This window comes from Mytilus galloprovincialis, chromosome 10 (genome assembly GCF_965363235.1).
Source record: "Mytilus galloprovincialis chromosome 10, xbMytGall1.hap1.1, whole genome shotgun sequence".
Lineage (NCBI taxonomy): Eukaryota > Metazoa > Mollusca > Bivalvia > Mytilida > Mytilidae > Mytilus > Mytilus galloprovincialis.
The window spans coordinates 42,917,606-42,940,358 of NC_134847.1; the positions used below are offsets into that span (position 1 = coordinate 42,917,606).

At 32.2% G+C, this 22,753-nt stretch overlaps 1 protein-coding gene across 3 annotated transcripts; it reads left to right on the forward strand.

Moving 5' to 3' along the window:
- Positions 1 to 4,979: 4,979 nt before the first annotated feature.
- LOC143047599 (putative inhibitor of apoptosis) lies at positions 4,980 to 22,382 on the forward strand. 3 transcript variants are annotated; one of them, XM_076220729.1, is made up of 7 exons: positions 4,980 to 5,105; positions 7,709 to 8,166; positions 8,891 to 9,045; positions 12,103 to 12,133; positions 17,570 to 17,701; positions 18,453 to 18,551; positions 21,785 to 22,382. In XM_076220729.1, exons 2-7 carry the CDS (start codon positions 7,785 to 7,787, stop codon positions 21,976 to 21,978), a joined length of 993 nt encoding a protein of 330 aa, XP_076076844.1. In that variant the 5' UTR covers positions 4,980 to 5,105; positions 7,709 to 7,784; the 3' UTR covers positions 21,979 to 22,382. The 3 variants fall into 3 exon arrangements, with proteins under 3 accessions (XP_076076844.1, XP_076076842.1, XP_076076843.1); XM_076220727.1 differs by having other exon boundaries at positions 5,038 to 5,198; XM_076220728.1 differs by having other exon boundaries at positions 5,040 to 5,244.
- The last annotated feature ends 371 nt before the right edge of the window (positions 22,383 to 22,753 follow it).

A 22,753-nucleotide genomic window follows, 5' to 3' on the forward strand; every position in this document is an offset into this window, starting at 1 on the left:
ATTTTAACACCAAAGGAATACTTTTGCGACCTATAGACTACTGCTCTGCGAGAAAAAAGGAAGGAACAGTTTTGCTGTTGCGTATGGTAATTTGCGGCAACGCTTCATAATGACAAACTGCATTACCAAACAACGATTTAGTATCTAAAAAAAGTATTTGACAAAAAAAAAAAATGAATAACATCGTAGATGTCGTATATAAAAAGGCCCAATCAATCCCAATCGTAAGTCATGTATATATTTCTTGTCTGTTATTAGACCTTTTCAATATCTCTCGACACCTACAGTTGAGAACGACTACGACAGGTAAAATGTGAAGGGTCGTCTCAAAAATAAAAAAAAATGAGATCATTATTGATTTTATTGCTTTCAATCATTGACAATGATAAAACTTTCCTACAGAGTCCATGTTTTTTTTTTAATTTATTATAAAGAAAAGGATATACTTTAAATCACATTTCATCTTTTAGACGTTTAGCTTCTAGCTGTCCTGGTTGAAAACGAAAAGAACAAATTATGTTTTATTGTAGTTCATATTTAATTAAACAATGATTATGTCGGTTAACAAGGGCGGCACATGTCTGTTAGTTTTGGCCTTGGATGCCTCCATAACTTACTCAATACTTTGTATTATTTCAATTCACCAATTTGGTGTTCCACTTGAATGTTGTATTCAACAATCACTGCTTAAATGTTGTAACATTGAAACGAGGAGTCAATTATATTTTTTTTCAAAATTCATCCAGGAAAAACTTTACCTCGAACATCTTGAAGCGTTGATAAAAAAAAAAAACAAACAATAACAAAAAAAAAAAAAAAAACGTGATATTTTCCTTCGACCTAAAAAATCAATATGTAATTATGTAAAAATTGAATATGTACATCAACTAAGGTAAAGATCGGTGGAAAAACACAAAGTTGGTCGTGTTCTCAAGTGTGATACGGACGGACGGTCCAGTATTCTTTTTAATTTTTGAAAAAAAATCATAAAAGCTTTTACACCAACAAATAAAATCGTTATTGGCATGCGGCAAATATTTAGCGAAAGACTCACATAATCACAAAAGTGAAGAGAAAATGTGTAAGAATTCTGAATGATTGGAATATTTGTTTAATCAATTCAACATGAAATGTCGTGCAAATTCATACGAAATAAGAATATTATATGACAGAGACATATGTATGGTGGACGGATGCGGACGTTTCCCCTTTTCGTGTTTTCGGGGAAATCTAGAAATCGAGAAAGTGAAATCGAGAAATTGAGAAATCGGGAAATCGAGAAATCAAGAAATTGGGAAATCGAGAAATAGAGAAAGCAAAAACGCAAAATCGAGAATCCATTTCGCGTTTTCGCGTTTTCGTGTTTTCTCTTGCGTGTTTTGGCGTTTCTGCTTTCTTGATTTCTCGATTTCTCGATTTCCCGATCTTATCTGTTTCCCAATTTCTCGATTTCCCTATTTCTCGATTTCCCGATTTCTCAATTTCTCGATTTTGCTTTCTCGATTTCTCGAATTCCCAATTTCGCGTTTGCAAAATGAAAGGAGAAGTCACGAAAACGCGAAAAGGCGAAATAAATGGCCGCATCCGGCCACCATACATATATTTATTTATTCATTTGGTTGATATATATTCTTACACTATATAGTCAAAACAGTATAAAACCGCCAATCCAATATGATACGAAATGATAATCACGATGGTTTTTGTCTTTGAGACGACTCATCCATTTTACCTGTAAACTGTAGGTGTCATTAGTCGGTGTCGAGAGATGTTGAAAAGGTCTATTTCCAACTTCGTCGATGACGAACTTGACTGAACAAAATGGCGTCAATGTGAAATATAAACATGGGATTTTGAAAAATCATAGCAAATTCGTTCTTATCACCATTTTTATAAAACCAACACTATTTGATAGAAAAAAGATTAAGCTTTTAAATTGGATGTCAATGTAACATATATTTCAAGTAGTTATTTAACTCATACCAAAATACAAAGTGTCGATGTATTTGTTGACGCACAACTTCAAATTTTCAACATGTTTCGAAATAAAATAATTTACATAGTACCAATTATATTATCATTCGTAATTTATACCAAACTGTAGGAAAACATTTCTTCTTTAAAGTGATATCTCATTTTCTCACTTTATTTTTTTTTCTACTTTTCAATATTATAAAGAAATCGTATTGCACTCCCATATTGATAGACATATTTTGACAGACTAATGAAACTCAAAACTGAAATTTCGAAAATCGTAGACAATTCAGAAAAGTAACAAGAAACTTTAAAAAGAACTTAACGATAGAATAAGGTTTCAGCTTCACAATGATATCAACTGTTTTGTTTTGCACTTTGTAGTTGTCGAGTTTTTAGAAAAAAATCAAAACACAGTATATTTTGTTCTGTAATCCGGATGAAACGCACTCAAGTTTCAAGACAGATGTCTATTTCAATAAGAATTTTCACAATAAAATATTACAAACATATGTTCCATGAGGCATTTAAATTATACCTAAGGCCGTAACTTTTTCACAGAACAGAAGTTTATTCTTTATTTTGGGTTTCTCTCTCCTTAATATCTTCCCAAGCAAGATGACCCCGTGAATTTTAAAGACCTATCTATATGACAGGAAATGGACCTCCGTCATGATTCTTTATATTATTCATCATACTTCCGTCGAGACAGACATGGTTTATAGCCCTGCGGGTGCTTTGCGGGTATTCCGATTGATCTCGAGCCGCGTTTCCATTCCTTTTAAATATACAATTCCTTGCTTTATATCATATGAAGGTAAATATGGGAAAAAAATTGAAGACAACTGCGTGTGATTCCCCCACAAAAAAGAAATAGGGAAATCGTATTATAAGTATTTCTTGTTTATTTTTTTGTAATACTATTCATAAATATGCATTTAAATTGCATTTGCTATGAAACGGCTAGCTTTTTAGAAAAGCTATCAGTTGTTATCGACTCCTATGAGTCGAGATTAAGAATTGAACGATGGACAGTCAGTGCGTGAATTTTTCTTGCTACCTGATTGGAAGATATTAGGAGACGTGAATAATCAAAGTTTATTGATTGGTTAGGACAACCCAAACCTAGTAAATGTCCCTCAATCCCGTAACATACAAACCGATTTAATCATCATGGATTTCGCAAAAGCCTTTGACAAGGTTCCACACAACCGTTTACTATATAAACTTAAATTTTTCGGTGTATCAGATCAAGCCGCAAACTGGATAAAATCTTTCCTTTCAAATCGTACACAAACAGTTATGCTAGAAAACCATTCCTCTGACAACATACCAGTTACATCAGGTGTTCCTCAGGGCACTGTTTTAGGTCCAATACTATTTTTGATATATATCAATGACTTACCTGACTACTTACATCATAGTCAAATCAGGCTCTTTGCTGACGATAGCATCATTTACCGACAGATAAAATCACCATCAGATTGCCTTAAACTCCAGGAAGACCTAGAAGGGGCAATCAAATGGGAACAAGACTGGCTAATGCAGTTCCACCCTGATAAATGCAACATTCTTAGAGTGACCACAAAGAAAACACCTATCCATTTTTATTACAACATGCACGGTCACATTCTTGAGTCAGTTGAAAATGCAAAATATTTAGGTATAACTATTTCATCAAATTTAAAATGGAACAAACACATTCAGAACATGACATCTAAAGCAAATAAGACCCTTGGATTCATCAGAAGAAACTTAAAAATAAACTCAGTAACCATCAAAGACCGAGCATACCAAGCCCTTATTAGACCAAAACTTGAATACTGCTGCACTGTCTGGGACCCTTACACAACAGAGAACATTAACTCCATAGAAAAAGTTCAAAGACGTGCAGCGAGATATGTATGCTCAAACTACAAATATACTGAAAGTGTAACAAACATGATTAACACACTTCACTGGCCAACATTACAAGAAAGGAGACTCAAAAGCAGATTAAATATGTTCCATAGAATAACAAACAACAAAATTGCCATACCACATACAGACATATTAAGAAGCCATTCAAACACCAGGTCTAGCCACGAACAAACATACCGACAAATTCGATGCAGCAAAGACAGTAACAAATTTTCATTTTTCTGCCAAACTATAAAAGACTGGAACAAATTACCAGAACCAATAGCCTGCAGCACCACTACTGAGTGCTTCAAGGAGAAACTCACTAGAGAGATGCTCCTTGACACTTACAAACACCTACATGTTTAATGTATCTTGTTTTATCTTATACCAAAAATTAAAAATAAAAATTGAAAAATATTACTTACATATACATTTGTATTATATAAAAATTGAAAAATTATTAAGAAATCAAAAATATATATTTTTAATCATTAACGAGGGCCCTCATGGGGTTTTTGATTATGTGATTACTTGGCCGTTTTTTTAATGATTATTTGATTATTAAGCCAAATATTTCATGATTATTTGATTACCTAGGACTGTATTTTAAGTTTATGATTATTTGATTACTAAAGATAAGCAAATATTTAATGATTATGTGATTATATTGGCAAAAAAATGGTGATTATGTGATTACTAGGACCCCCCCATGAGGGGCCTCATTAACAATATTGTTAAACCAGGCATGCGCCGGAAAGTAATCATCAACCAGTTGATGTTTTTCTGTATATAAAGAAGAGTATCGGATTTGTCCTCTCTATTTTAGAAATTAGATTTTGCCTGGTCATTAATCATGCATATTCATGATATTGGTAAACAGGTAACTTTTATCTATAAATAGTCGAATCTTCTGGAGTTTCGTAAACAACAACGTTAAACGATATATACTACTTCATAATGTGTGACCTCATGTGTGTGGTAAAATTTGTTGATTGATGCACGTGGCTATTCTAGTAAATGAATTAATCTACAAAGCGAGAGCACTTTCCATTTTCATCAGCAAAGAGTCGACTAGCCCTTTTTGAAAGGCTAATGCTTGTAATGCTTTTATTCCTGAAATACCGGAATAAATACGGTACCTTTCCGGACTTACTGGATTTTCTTCATTCACTTCCTGTTATTATTTTTTATAATATTTCTTGGAAAGATAACTGGCATAAGAAGCCAAGGTAACATCATCAGCGTGCAGATAGCTCTTGAATTATAAATATGGCTATGATAGCTTTTGCATCGCTTTGAGCCAACATACCGACGTAAAACAGGTACATGTACGTTGTAATCAATGTGGCCTTCTCCCGGACATAACTTGTAAGAACTTGTATAAACAAGATAAGATCACATTTAAAAAACAGGTCAAGAATAATCATTACATTGGTGCAATAAATACCATTTCTTATATCATCTATATATAATGTCTTTAACAATATTAAAAGAGTAAAATTACTATATTCAACTGGTAACGATATATATCAATTAAATTAATTTGCATTAAAGTCTATGGAAAATCTAGAGGATTCTTATCCGCATCACCTCTCAACATTGTTTACATAACACAAATCATTGCAAATTTATGCTAATCATTGATTGGTCAGTTACATGTTGTGATGTCACTGCAGATCTGAGAATATCAATAGCATATAATGAGAAAGGCACTTTGAGGTACAATGTTTTGAACATGCAATCGACATGCATATACATTGCATCTCTTTTATCTATCTTCTGCATTCTTAGGCACACCTCCAGCAATTTGAGTTAGTAACAGTGGAAGCAAGTTAACTTGTACCACAGAAAACTCGAACCATGTTAACTCGTACCAAAAAAGTTAACTCGTACCCAATGTTAATTTGTACCACTGGGAAGTCGTACCATTCAGAACTTCTAAAACTGCAACATGTGCAAGCTGGTACCATTAAAAATATATTAAAAAATACGAATGTTTTATGTTGTTTTTTTTTTGTAAACTTCATAGAAATAAAGTTGAATTACCTGAATTTTATACTGGATTTTATATCAAACTTAGGCACTATTCTTAATTACCCTGCTAATTAATATATTACATTCCTTTGATGGTGTGATTATTGGTTGATTATTAACTAATCAACTTGTTTAATCATAACCCGAATAATTCAGTCATTATATTCCGCTGATCTACGAAGGCTTCATTAACGCCTGAACGTCTTCCTCAATCAAGACCGTCAACCGGAAAATTTAAACCGCTATGCAATACGGGAATTTTGATTTAAATTGGCAGCTAAAGAAGGAGGAGTTCCGGATGTTAATTGATGTTAAATGATGTAAACTGATGTTAATTGATGTTAATTGATGTTAATTAATTATTATCGGATTTGTGTTAATTGAACACACGTGTTTGGTAAGACAATTACAAGACAGTTGCGCAGACTCATTATCCTCATCGCTGCCGATTGGCTCTCTCTCACAGAGAGCAGGCGATGCGGCCAATGATCATAAGGAGTTCAAGCCCTCTTGTTGGAGAAAATCGGACACGGAAAGGGCTTGAATTATTCAAAAAATGAAAATGACTGATTACATGTATCAAAACACAAGCTGACATGAGTTATCTGAAAGCTCACTTTCCTCATAAAGTAGGTTTTGCTACAAATTGGTCATTATACTTTCAAATTATATATACATTTTAAAGATTTAAGAGGTATTGAGTGAAAGTAAAGTATATATATATTCATCATTAAACACCATTTAAATGCATTTAAATAAGTTGGTACAAGTTAGCAGTGGTATGAGTTTGCATTGATACAAGGTTTTTTTTGTGGTACAAGTTGACGTGCATACGAGTTTACAATGGTAGGGGATAACTATAATTCGTAACAGTATACACCTATTAACATGATTAACTTGTTATGAGGGTTATAGTAAGTTTATTGTCCCTGAGGTACCAACCAACTTTGCACTTGGCAAACATGAACTGTTTAATTAAACCTAAACCAAACAAAACAACTTTCTAAAAGGTTGATCTGCACACATACATTTGTACACAAGTCATGCTAGTCCAATTAATTATGACGTCTGGCAAGGCTATTTTATTTTTTTTTCTGGGACACCTTCCTCAGAGAAAAAAAATTAAATAGCCTTGCCATTTAACAATCATTTGATCATCTTTGATATATCTTTTTGATAAATTTTGTTTACAAAGCTGGTTTATATTCAATAGTTCAAGAAAAATACAAAAAAAAATTATAGAAATAAGCGTTTTATTCAAAGAAAATAATCAGAAAAAATATATTGTGACTTTTTGTCCTGTGACTTTTAATGTCCGTGACTTTTTCTCTGTGACTTTCTGTCCTACATTCTAATAAACAATAGCTACCGTACACCAAAGCAATTCCAGATTTATGAATACAACGTGATGACAGACCCATACCATACATTTATTTTAGTTCTTAAAACATGTCACATATATTTTCTTATTCTTTTTTAATTGCTTCTGTAAGACTAAGCATGGTCATGATGGTACATTTTTGTAAGTAAGACGTGTTTATTTTAATAAGAAATTTGGATGACAGATACTTACAGATTATACCGTTTAAGATATCATAGATATCTCAAGAGTTTGACAATGCCAAGCGCACAAATCAAAGCAGTACAGTTAAGGACGTCAATGCATATGTTGTCTAATGAAAATTTAGTATTAAAAAGTACGGGAAAATTTGTTTAAATGGGAATGATTCAACATTTTCAATTATCCAATAAATTGCTAAACATGATAAATATAATATGTTGTTTTCTTTAAATTTAGGTTCAAGCATGTCAAGTAAAAGAATAATGTAATGGTCCAAATCATGCTAAGGAAATAGATGTGATCCTTGGCTGCCATGGATCATCCACGGAACAGATTAGCACCCCTTAGGAATGACTCAAAATTACGGAGAGAAACATTTCAAAATGGATGGCCTCCTGAAAAAAATTTCTTGTCTATTGATGAACTTGTGAACCAAGGATTTTATTTTCTTGGTCCCGGTAATGGTGATCGTGTACAATGTGTATATTGTGCGGGAATATTGAGCAACTGGGAGCCGAATGATAACATTTTAACAGAACATAAGAGAAACTTTCCACAGTGTCCTATGATGAAATCTCCATGCAAATTTGCAGCATATAGAGACTTATCTACAAGAAAATCAAGTTTTACTGGGTGGCCACCACAAATGAGGCAAAAGCCTGATGATTTAGCAGAAGCAGGGTTGTTTTACTTAGGTAAAATTTTGGTTCAGTTTCTCATGTTTGTTTTATGACCCCACTGCACCAGACATGCCATGAAAGGCGTGAAGTGTTAACTTAGTCCCCCCCAAAAAAAGAAGATGTTGTATGGTTGCCAATTAAACAAATCTTCATAAGAGACCAAATGACAAGGAAATTAACAACTATCATGACTATATCACTGCAAAGCCCATACATCAGAGTCAGCTATTAAGAGGCCCTGAAATGACAAATGTAAAACAATTCAAACAAGAAATCTAAACGGCCTGATTTATGAACAAAATAATGAACGAAAAACAAACATGTAACACAGCAAAAAAGGACAAGCACTGAATTACAAACTCCTGAACCTGAGCTAATGCCTCAACCAAATTTTATGAAACTTATACACAATGCTTATTAGTAGTTATAACCACAATATACTAAGATCAAGTTCAAATTATGGTTGTGGTTTACTGTTCTTGAGTTATGTCTCTTTATAATGTTATATGCAAGCAGGGGCATCATCTGTGTCCAATCAACACATTCTCAATTTATTTTTAGCATTTTTTGTTTAATTATTAATCGGAAAGCAGATACAATCATGTCTTTAGCCCACAAAAATAGCGAATTGTCCAAATTTCTGTTAAATTTATGTCATTATTAATGTTATTTAACAATGTTTAAGCAAAACTGCTTTGGCATATATATTGAAATTTTAAAAATGCTGGTTTTTTTGCAGGTCAAGGGGACAAGGCAAAATGTTTTTGGTGTGGAGGGATGCTGTCTGAGTGGGAAGCAAATGACATTCCAATTGTAGAACATGCTAAAAGTTTTCCACAATGTCAGTGGTTAGTGGCATCAAAAGGGAAAGAATTTGTAGAAAGAATTCAACAGGTGTGAAAAATTTAAAATATAGATGTTTGCAATTTCATAAGCAATTTTTAAGACATTTAATGTGGTAAAGGGCAATGCAACTTTGTGAAGTAAATAAAAGAAAGCATTTTACCTGTTTATTCTTAAGGCTTTGATTTTATAAATGTGCGCCACTATCTCAGTTTTTGCTTGTACATGTACATGTTGCATTTTAAAAATGAGAATGGAACGTTGAAGAAGATTTTTACTTGTGAGATAAGTAAACAAGATGTATCTTATTCTTTTGTTTCATTGTTTTGAACTTTCATATATTTCAATATGGACCAAGCATCATACATGTAAATCTAGGAAACATTTACAGCGGATTCCATTGAGTGTGTAGCGAAAGGTAACATCTTTGGGTAGCTTGCCTGTAAGCTGAACTGTGAAGTCATTATTAGGCCAGGTATACTATCCTCCTTTTGAAGTAGCATAATCTAACAGACAGATCAATTGGTTTTCTGTCGTACAAGTCTATTCTAAAGGTAGGGTCGTTTACCTAACCTATCAATGACTTCACGGTTCAGCTAGCAAGCAAGCTAACCAAAGATAATACCTTTAACTACATACTCATTGAAATTGGCTGTAATGTGAAAACTTATATGCATGATAATTCATTATTATTCAATGACCATCAGTTATCCTATTTCTCACTTATCAGCAATGTCCTCTTAATTCTAGAGTCTGAACAATAGCAAGAGGTTTTTTTTTTTGAGTCCTTACACCTAATTAATGTGTTTTGTGAATCGCTGACTTAATGAATTATTTGTTATGTTTGTTGAACTTTCATATGATTGTTTATCAGTATTTTTATATTGACAATTTGTATTATTTGGCATTTATTAACTTGTAGAATCTCAATATGCAATAGTGTATGTGCATGTCAAGCTTTTTCAAGAATAATGTGGATACAAAAAAACATCTGTGTAAAAGTTTAAAGAAAGAAAGGATCCTTTTAATTTTGGGAAGATATTTTAAGATGAGCTTTAAGAATGTTCACTCCCCCGTGTAACAACCTTTTCAAAAGATATAAAGTAGAAAAAAATGATAGTTTCAAGCTCTTAGTTTTGAGATACTATCAATTGAATTTTTTTAGGGGGGGGGGGGGGGATTCTCTATAGATTTTCCATACATTTAATATAACAGTGTTCTCCCCAGGCCGTTTTAGCGTTGCGGTACCGCGACGCTATATTTTTTCACCGTTATGCTATAATAATTCCCGCGACGCTATAATTATTCCCGCGACGCTATTATTATTTTGAAGATGCTATTTTACTTGTCCTCAATTTTGAACTTTCATCTATTATCGATTATGATCATAAAATTATATCACCTTTAATTGTAATCCCTTTAAGTGGACACTAAAGACAATTAAGAGATTAAATAGCCAGGTGTTAATTGCCCTCAGGGTGATAACTGTTTGGATGCGAATATCCCAAGCTGACACTCGTGACATGACTAATACCACGTGTCTGCAATCACCAATTTCGACATGGAAAAATGCAATCACAAAATCAATTCGAAATCTGTTTTGTATTACGAAATTTCAAAGATTAAAACGATTTTTTTTTTTAAAGGTCGTTTATTTGTGCAACTCTCCAAAAAATACTTTCTTTCTCTTCCGGTAATACGAGAGCGAGAATTTTGGTTTTGAGCTAAAATAAGTTTTATACTTCTTTAAAAAGTGATCATAATTGGCTTAAGTTTATGTTTAATGCATTTAATGCATTAAAAGCGTCTTATTCATTCACAATCTCTTGTCAAACAATGTTTATTCTCGGACTCATTTTCGTAAATTTTTCTACGGCCGCCATTGCACATTTTTATGTAACCTACGGATCGGAACCGGACCAGATATGACAAAAATCCGCATTTTCACGATAATGACAACAGACGGACAGTAGAAAGAAAAAAATATACCAATAGAGAAAACTACGCATTAATAGACTATTTGTTAGATAACTTTGTTAAAAATACATATCATTTTGATGTAAAGATAAGAAACAACAGGGACTAATTCATTGAGTGCCATGAAACAATGAATTTCATAAACATGATAAAAAAAAGTTTTTAAATTGATATATTTTTTGCTACTTTATCTTTACTTAATATAATATAAAAAATAGTTAATTTTGTGTAATAGATATTTAGTTTTGTATATATACAGTTTGCACTATAATGAACCATTCATTCATTTGACTTATGTGTTGGGTAACTGAAAGCACATAGTTATTTTTATTTGGCACAAGAGGAAAAAAAATAATTCTTTAACTATAAATGAATAAAGAAAACATAAACTGAAACAACTGTTTTTGTTGTTATAGTTTAATTGTGTTCTCAGTTATGAATTGAACAATATAAACTAAAACATATAAAGGAAATAGAGCATCAACGCGACGCGACAAATGACATTAAAAAAAATACAGTTAATTTTTTTTTACGCAAAATGTGATGCTATCCAAAATTTCTGGGGAGAACACTGTATAATATGAAAAAGAAGATGTGGTATGACTGCCAATGAGACAACTCTCCACAAGAAACCAAATGACACAGAAATTAAAAACTATAGATATACATGTATTGATTTTTTGTACGGGTGTGGAAAGTAAACCATGCATTGACAGAAACAAGTGCCTGTGATCTAGGACTAAATAAGCCTTTTTCTTTCATAAACTATATAAAAAATCAAAGATTTTTAAGATTTTTAAAAATGGGGTTTCAAATTATATGAAATAAATTATGAAAAGAAAACTTGAGGTTATTTATAGATGAATTTGTTTTTAGCTTTACATATATAAAGCATGTATATGAAAGACAAAATGGTGATATGGGGAAAATATTTTACCCTATAACAGACTAGCTGATTACCTGTTTATCAGTATTTTTATCTATAACTTTAACCATGTAATGTTTATTTTGTGCAATATTTATTGTATGTTCGAATAAAGATAGTATTCTTTTGATACAATATAGTAATGTTGATTGAGAGTAAATACATTTTCCAATAAAAAAATAAAACCAGAAATATTTTTGTTTCAGCATGTCCAGCAAGGAACTCCATTGCAAAATGGTGAGTTGTTCTGATATACTTATATAACAACAGAGTTCAAATAACTGTCCTTCATGTACATCTCACATTTCTCTCTGAAGTTATAATCAATAACCTTCTTCTCTCTACATAGTTTAGTATTGCATCTGTTAATAACATGTTCAATTCACAGGCACTTGTCTCAGAAATATAATAAGGTATGTAGGGAGGGGGGAGTTCTGAGACAAGTGCTTGTTGTTCAAATAGAAATATTGAAGTGTCATAAGTAGCACTTAATTTCTTTAGACTTCACATTAGTTGATTGATTGCTTGTTGATGCTAAGCACAATTTTCATCACTCTTAGTTATTTCATAATGCCGATTTTGTTGAAGGAGGAAGACAGAGAACCCAGAGATTGCCATCGACTTTCCGCAAGAAAAGTGGAATTCTTTTTCAATTAAGATCGGAGATATGGAGATAAGTGGGGTTTTTTTTATGTTGGAGATGTTGGTTTTCGAACGTCAGAGTGAATAGGCTGGGATCATTGTAGATAAACTTCTAGGCTTAAAGTCATATCTCACAAAGATAAGCACATAATGGGTCATTAAAATTTAGGGATGTTTGTTCGTGAAATTCGTGAGAATGAATTTTCCGAAAGGTATTTTTATGCAGTTAATCTGCATTATGCGAGCACCCTAGATTTGTGGTCTACCCAATAAATGCTAAAATACTGGCCATTGTTATTATCTAGCTGGCTACTATGCTATATATAACTAATTGAACATTTTTTTAATACTTTTAATTCTGGATTACAAAAAATATGACTAGAAAAATCTTAAATGATCGTCGAATCACCCAAAACTTTTGAAGTTGCACATAGGAAGTAGTGCTCATTAGGAATTCTTATGTAGTTTATTATCGCCTTTGCTTTTGGCTTAGATGTCAAAAAACAATTGTACGAAATATTTAAGGGAGCTACCATTTGATTTTTATGGGGGGGGCTAGGATGAAAAATATTGTCCTGCATTTTTTTTTAGTTGTAATCTCTGTCCTGCCTTTTTATTTTTCACTCTATTCGGTCCTGCCTTTTTTTTTATTAGTTTATCCTGCCTTTTTTTACCTTAATTGTCATCCTGCCTTTTTTTTTTTGCAAAGTGTCTCATCCTGCCTTTTTTTTTTACTCAAAACTCCTGTCCTGCCTATTTTTTTCAAATTTCATCCTAGCCCCCCCATAAAAATCAAATGGTAGCTCCCTAATCGCCGAAAATCTTTTAAGACAAGTAGTTTAGATTTCCCAAATGGCAAAAGTCGTAGGAATATTGTTTGTCGTCAATACGTAGTACAACTACGTCAGTAGTCTATTATATAATAAGTTCAACTGTTCATGCTGTTGGCGGCAATTTCCAATTAGAAGACGAAATTCGTATCTTTTCAATTTGGAGGCAGGGGTTCAAATTAGCGGTGGTCCGAGGTCCGCGACCTTCCACTTTCGACTTGATTACTAGCCACGCCCGACGGGCCTTCCACTCTGAGACAACTATATCACAGTTATAGTAGTCTCAGTTCCACTTGAAAGAAAATAAAAATAGCTTTGCAAACCTTTTCGCCAAAGTCTCCAAATAAACGATCTGAAAACTTATTTTAATCATTATTATTCATGACAGCGATGTCAATTTTGTTCAATCGCTAGCTATATACAGAAAATCGCCGACAAAAAATGTGTTAATACGAGTAAAATCGTATCTGACTGACAAAAACAACATTGGAACACAATGACAATGGCTGCCGTGAAAAGACAATTACAATTTCGGATCCGATTCCGGAAGCGGATAAGGGTAATTCCGGGTTTTTGGCGAATCCAGGCAGGTGACAAAATACATCTATGCATGGTAAATGAATATAAACACTAGAATTGAAAACCAAAAGACATATGTAAAAGAAAGAAAAAGCAGAAAATATTTTAAACAGAAACTCAAGATTACTTTTGACAAATTTTAATGTCAAAATCCAATACAATGTGACACCTGGGAACAGTATATCTAACATTATATATGTTCCTGGTCACAGTATAATTTTTTTTTATCAGTGATAAATGGTGATAATGCATGTAAGATGCTTTTAAAGTGTAAACATATTACTGCAATTTTGAAGGGGTATTTTTTTTTCTCAATTTTGAAGGGTCAGTTAAAGTAGCTGGAAGATTCTTACTTTATTTTCACAAATAACTACCTGAATGTAGGCAAATCATATGATATATAGGTGGCGTCCTTTGGGCCACTCTACCCCCTCCTGTTTGATAACTTCGAAACGGATGAGATCCCCACCTCTCAACCAGATACATTCATGTATGGGACTATATATATAACTAATCAAATGAAATATAAGGGGAGTCCATGGGGTGACCCACCCCCTCCTGTTTGGGAACTTACGAAACGGTCGAGATCCCCACCCCTAAACAATATATATTCATGTATGGGTCAATATAACTAATTAAATAAAATATAGGGGGAGTCCCCCTACCCCTCCTCTTAACTGCGTTCAGCGCTTACAGCGCTTTGATTAGTACTTCAGAATTATTGATAATGTTAATTATAAAGACAATTTTCCCTTTAGCCTTAGAATGGTGTACACAATAATTTAGAAATATAACCCATGTTCCTGGTGTAGGCTTCTTTCTAATTTCACATCGTGTTTGACTGGACTAATTTTTCATGCTTATGCTTTATTCCATGCTTTTCACTTTGCTCAGTTGTTGTATTTTGCTTGAATTTACATTTCACTGTCAACAGAAAAACAATCAAAAGTAGTACTACTCTTATTTTATGATCACTTTGTTGATGGCAAAAAAATGTTCAGAATATTTTAATGATATAATTTATAGAAGGAAAGAAAATGTTTAATTTCGTCCATTTTTTAAATATCATTTTCATTTGCAGCAAGTATTGTTTTATTTGCAATGTTTAGATATAGCAGGTCTTTGTACATTTCCAAATATAATGAAATTATGTTTGCAAACAGTAGTTACATCATGACCGAATAATAACAAAACGAAAACAGAATTTATCAGCTTTACCATGCCAATAAAACGGAAACTTATTAAAGTACAAAATCAAACGCTTAATCACATCAAACGAATTGAAAACAACTGTCATATTCCTGATAGATAGTTACAAGCGGTTCACTGCAGAAATGATCTCCGATACAATCGAATATTATTATAGGAACGTTTTGATATATATCTTTCTGCCTTATGATAAATGGTGAGAGCTGGCCACGAGTTGATATTGAAACGACTCATAATGAATAAACTACGTTAATCACTGTAAAAAAAACTTTATTTCCAACAAATAAACCAACACATACACAAAAACAAACCACGAAAAGACCAAACAATTTGACAAAAAATACTACACAGAATATTCAAGTTTGTGCAACACCAACAACAAGAAAGAACCGCTGTGTTACTCCTTTAAGCAAACCTATGGTGATAAGACGCTTTCGGTAATGTTTCAATCATCAAAAATAAGACGTGATTGCTATTACAACAGTGGAGTATCCATGTCCATCCATATGTGATACTAGCATCTCTGACAACGGGATAATTTCAATTTTCATATTCTTGGCAGTAAAAAGTAAAATAACAAAATTATTGAACTCAAAGAAAAGTTCAAAATGGAACAACTGGCAAACTCAAAAGCTCAAAAACACCAAACGAATGAAAATCAACTGGCATATTTCTAACTTAGTATACTGTCATTTTCTTATATGGAAAATGTTGGATTGTACTGGTTGTATATCTAGCTAAATCTCTCACTTGTATGACAGTTGCATAAAATTCCATTATGTTGACATCAATTAACACCCGATTTGTTCATATTATGGCGTTTCAAGTCTCATTTAAAATGAAACGTTCGTGACTGTTCACTGCTCCTTACACAAAAACGATTCTGACAGAGTTTGTTACGGTCTCCATTTTGAGTTAGTTAACTAATATAACATTTTTTGTCTCTACTCATTAACGACATGTTTTGGTTGGCATATAGTATATATTTAGATACCGTACTTGTTGTTTAATCTGTAATTTTAATGATTGAATCGTATTCCTGACTAGGATATGTTGACATGAGATGCATGTATAGGAGTAGGTTACCCTGTCAGCACAACCGGTCTTGCTCCTTTTTGACCTCGTGTGATTCCGTTGAATTTGTTTGGTATCGCCATATGTATCTTCTAAATCGATTTTTGTTATAGATTTTAAAACTGATAAATAAACTCACTTATAATACAACGGTTACAACTCTGTACTACAAACTTGCAAACTTCATCAATGACACTAGAACTAAAATAATAATAAGATCAACTAAAATACAGTCAATATTTAATAAAGCAATAAGGTTCTACTATTGCTCAAATTTGCCATTTGCCATTTGAAAGATACCACGAGGACAGTCAAACTCACAGACCAAAAAAAAACATAACGCCATGGCCAAAAAAGAAGAAGACAAACAGACAAACAATAGCACACAAGACACAGCATAGAATACTTAAGACCAAGCAACACGAACCCCACCTGTAGCGACCGTATTCTTAATAACACTCATCAAAGAAAGTCATGATTGGAACCACTACCATTGCAATATCGTATCAACTAGGAGAAATATACTCCACATGTATGCTCTACTAAAATGTATCTGCTTTTGTCTGTTTTGTAAGTTTTTTCGATTCCTGTCATGATATACTCAGAAAACCTATTGAAGCCTAATTAATGTCTTGGACTGACGTATTGAAATATAGTTAGATATGCTATACTATAATACATGATTATGACAAATACTTAAAACAGTTCATTTTCAAGATACATACATAAAACATGTGCTTTATTTTTGCATTCATAACCATATATTTGTTCATATATTATATGCCAGATACAGTTCAGATTTGTTGATATTACTCCGAAGCAGTATTACTCATGGCACATGGGTAAACTTGTTGACACAAATCAAGAAATTCTGCTCAATACAATGCAGAGAACGTCTTGGGCTTTCAGTTAGACACAAGTTTGTATTCTATTTGAGAGGGGAAATCGTGACTTTGATGCTACAAAAAAACTGTAAACAAAAACGTATCTTTTTCTTTGCGAATAGTATTTTTGTGTCACGAATTATCACCACATTACTTTGTTTTAACTTTCGGTTGCATTTTGACACGAAAAGGCCATCATTATCACTCCGAATTGATGGAAATCCACTTTATAACGTATATATGTGTCTGGGGAGCTTTTTCTGTATTTAGCATGGACTCAAATCGAAACATTTGAAAGGCAATATAAATACGTTTTCTATATAAATATTATAGTGATATATTTACATTCTGATGAAACTTGATCCCCCTTTCATATGTTTTCATAATTTTATTTTGAATTGTAGCAATATCTTCTTATCAGTAACATATATATTAACTTATTGAATATGTTTCAGTGTCAACGGACCAAACAGTGGCATCAGCCTCATCGTTAGCTCATGCAGCTAGTCCTGTATCATCAGCGCAACTAGAAGCAGTCCTAATGGGATTCGACCAACTTACAGTCAGCGAGGCCATGAAAACGTTAGGTGAGAAATCATTCCAAAAGGTTTTTATAAAATTTTAGTATGATATTTGCACACAATCAAAGATGCATTCAAATATTTAAATTGTTTGTATAAAATTTAATTTAATAATGGCATAGATTATCAAATTCCATCGTCCTAATATTGGTAACGGTGCCAAGTTTATTGCATCAGATATGTTTGTCTCTTCAGTAATGGTTCAGCCCAGTAGTCAACACTTCTGTGTTGACATAAATATCAATAATGTGGTCATTTTTATCAATTTCCTGTTTCTTTGATTTTTTTGAAAAACTAATGATTTTCTTATCCCAGGCATAGATTACCTTAGCAATTTTGGCACAACTTTTGGGAATTTTGGATCCTCATTGCTCTTCAATTTTGTACTTGTTTGGCTTTATAAATATTTTGATATGAGCGTCACTGATAAGGCTTGTGAAGACGAAACGCGACTAGCGTACTAAATTATAATCCTGGTACCTTTGATAACTATTCAGATGACATCGAAAATTTATATTTTTTTTACAAAAATTAAGAGCTATTATAAGCAAAATAGAACAAAAATAAAGCCGAAACTGGACAGGGCATCAGGGCTTTGTATGAGGGAAATATATTTCTTAATCTTAGTATTAAATATTTTTCCGGCTAATCTTAAAAAAATATATCTTACCAACTATTTTCAGGGTAAAAGATAGAAATTTGAAAGTAATTGTTTATTCTTTAAAAGTGTTACATAGTTGTTATATCAATTCTACAGGAAATCCAGCGGAAATAAATTTAGAGTCACTTGTTCAAGCAATATTAGAAGTACAGTCGTCACAGGCTAGTGGACATACAGACATGGTCAACAACTTAGGTATGAAATCCATTTTAAGATGAAGGTGTTTTGAGATATTTCCCCAATCGACAACGATCTTAACCTTTGAACCTCTGTAGTGTTAACTGATATGGCTGTACATAAATAATATTCTCCAGTTTTTTAAAGAAAGCCAAATATTGAAGGATCATGCCTTTTTGCTGTTTTTTTTAATCTAATCATTTTATTTTAAGAATCAATTCACACGGTCTAGAATGCAGCAGAACTGACCTTCGTTGGATTGTAAGTTCTGCAGAAAATGAATGATTCTGGCCATGGCATAATGCTTACAAAACCACATGTCCAAATGTTGTACTCTAACAGTACTCTCTGTGTTGTTATAATGCTGACTAACTGATATGTTCCGAAAGTCGTCTTTATTTACTTATACTTAAGCCAAAAAAAGTTTTCTACAATTTTTTTTCGAACTTCAATTGTAGAAAAAAATGACATATATAAGGTATCTGCAGGTAAGTATTACATTCTGATTGTTGTTAAGCATTTCAGGATGGTATCATATTAAGTGAATGAATTATGAAAAACGTATTTACGAAATTTTGATGTTTTATATTTCTCTGAATTTCATATTTTTTTCAATTATTTTAGCAGGTAAAACATTGTTTACCTCTATTTTCAGGTACAATAAATTGACTCTGTCTAAACGTTATATATAGTTGTTAAAATAAAGCATGAGAAAAAAATGTGTAAAAAAAAGAAATCACATGTAATCGTTATTGAATGAAAGTAAAAAAATTTGAGTCAGAGTAATAGTGTTTAATCAACACGATCAAAAAGTAATAAATGAAGGAATATGTGTAGGATGTTTATGTTCCAGACGTACGGTCCACCCATATACGTACGGTCGAACCGTATGAGTATACGTGTATGGTACTCTACAAGTTTACCATACATGTTATTGGATCATATAGGTTTAATTTAAACAAACATTTATCACAATCTTTATTTTAAGTTTTACAAATTGTTATTATTACAATGAGATGGAAAAAATGAACAAACGAACATTTGAAATTAAATATTTGTTTAATTGTATATTGAATCTTATTTTGGTACTTCCGCCCAATTAAGATGACACTTGCTACAACAAGTAACGTATTATGTTTTTACATTTTCAGGTTTGCACTTCATGCATGTTCCTTTGCATTTGCATTTTTTTATGTAAAGTTGCTAAATATTTTAAAACATTTGTCCTCCCACATTATGTTTACTTCCGAATTCTTCAATTTCAGTGATCATAATTCAATTAATGTATTACTGATCGACATGCTAAAAACTTAACAGATTTGAATAGCGTGATTTTTTTAAATAGTTAAAATATAAAGTTTTTATTTCAATTACAATTGGAACTTTTTATATTAATTTGAGAGCTAAGTTATGTTGATCTGTTATATGCATTTGTATCTAATACACTTGAACAACTTCTTAATATCAGTCAGACGGTACGCGTAAGGTCCGACCGTATGAGTATTTTGAAAAAGTATGCATACGGTCCAGACCGTACTGGTACAGTCCAAATACGCATACGGTCCTCAACATTTATATTATCAATCTTTCCGATTTTCTAGATATTACTGTGGATCTATTTTTTTGTGGGTGTCAATTTTTGTAAATTATGAAAATCTTGCATTTTCGTGGCTATTTAATTTCGTGGTATTTCCAAAGTATGCTTACAATCTTATATAAAATTTGTGTTTTTTTAACATTACAGTTCGAGGTTCCTCAGAATTAGAATAAAGGTTCTATAGGCTTTTTTAGCTGTAATTTTTAACACAGCGAAATCGACATAGCGTTTGCACTTAGGTTACGATCGATACATGTGAATTTACGTGGGAGGTATATTTTAACAGCCATTATTATGGACATGTCGGAGTTAAGCATATATATATCGAGAACTTTATCAGTGTTTTGTTTACATGTTTACAAGAAGCATGTCATATTAGAATAATAATGAGTCCACAGTATTTACTTTGTAAACAAAACGTTTATAACATGTATGGTTAATTATTCACGAATATCAGTTTGGACACTAAATAGATGGGAACATATAATGTGTTATAACTAAGAAATTTTCTCATCTAAGGCAATGATTACCTTAGCCGTATTTGGCACAACTTTTTTTAAATTTTGGATCCTCAATGCTGTTCAACTTTGTACTTGTTTAGCTTTATAAATATTTTGATATTAGCGTCACTGATGAGTCTTATGTAGACGAAACGCGCGTCTGGCGTACACAGGCACTCGTCTCAGAAAAAAAAATCCTATATACCTTTATATAAGGGTATATAGGATTTTTTTCCTGAGACAAGTGCCTGTGCTGGCGTACTAAATTATAATCCTGGTACGTTTGATAATATCAGATTATTACATGGCATTTTTCATATCGCATGTATTATCAGCCCTAGGTTCAAGCCGCATGGCTCGAGGGCTGATATTGACCGAGGGCTGATAATACATGCGATATGAAAAATGACATGTTATGATCTTTTTATCATATGCTTCAACAATGGAGAAAAATAACAGATCATATATTGATCCTTTTACGTGGTTCCCAAATAGAAGTTGAAAGATTGAAAAGTTCACGGACGTCGGACCCAAATTTAGTACATTCGATATCAAATCTTTCTACCATATGCCTCAACAGAGGAGAAATTTTTTTTAATATGGACGATTCGACAAACCCCTCAAAAAAAAAACAATATACATAGTGAACACGGTTTGGAAAAGTCAACCTTTTCAAAGTAACTTTCTAGATTATGTTTGAAACTTATAAAGAATGCATTTGTTTAATAATTTGTTTGTTTGTTTTTTTATTTTTATTTTTTTTTTGTTATTATTTTACACAATATACTTTTCAGTATCTAAATAATTGTTTTGTATACTATTTCGTAATGTTTTTCACTGAAAACGTAGCATTGAGGTGTATTTTCCGGAATTTGCAGAGTATCACCGGAATGCCATGTGATAACGTTACGGAAAGGCATGTGATAACAATCGAAGCATGTGATAAACTTTTCATATCAGCCCGCTAAGCACCAATTCGAAAACATATGGAATTTACGTTAATTTAATGCTATTAACATACAGTAAAAATCATATGTTATTTAGTCTAAGTATATGATAACTAATTATAACTTGTTTTACTCATATTTATATTAATTGATAATCGTAAAATGAGAGATAGTAAATATACACATACACATATTGTTTTGTTGCAGATGTTGGAGCATTGACTCTTCAGAATAGAGAAATGAGAGACAGAACAATCTGCAAAATATGTGGTCAGCGTCAAGTAAATCTAGTTTTCTTGCCATGTGGACATCTTGTGTGTTGCATAGAATGTGGTGCAGAAATAACGCATTGTCTTATTTGTAATGTTCAAGTTTTTAAAAAGGTTCCTGTCTATATGTAATTACCTGTCTATACAATCTGTATCTTTTGCACTATCCTTTTATGTTTATGTTACTTTTATAACTGGTAGCTGTAATATGGTTTAACGTAATACTTTTAAAACTTTCATACGTAGCTGTATATCTTCTGCTCTCATCAGTTACATTATTTAAATCATTAACGTGAAATATTTTAACATTTTAACACTGCCTTCAATTACAAAATGATATTAAAGGTTCAACTGGTAAATTTTAAACTTATATTTTACTTTTTTAAAGGACATACTAAGTGTATGTTTCATTGTCCTATTTTAGCATTTATCCAAAATTTTGTTTTATGTTTTCATATTCGTTAATCTTGTAAATATTCATTAGCATATAGACTTTATCAGAACTGCTATAATACATAAACTATGTACCGCCTTGAGTCATTTTTTTTAATGTTAAATATTAAATGTCGATGGTGTTTCCAAAAGTGAAAAAATGGACTTCAAACCAAGTCCCTGTTCAATAGTTGAATAGAATAGATAAATGAAGTTTCATTCACTGTGATAGTATTTTAAAGAGCGTCAGAATATAAATTAACATTTGCATATATTACATGTATATATGGAAAAGTTTGTCTGAACCTAGAAGATTTGAAAAAAAAGTATATGTGTAAGAGATGAAAGATTGGATTTATTTGGTACAGTATTGAACTTGTCTATTGTTAACTTCAAACTGTGTGACCCACCCTTTTTTTCTCATGATCAAACATAATGGCAAAGGCCTGCTTTATCAAACGTATCGTCAAATATA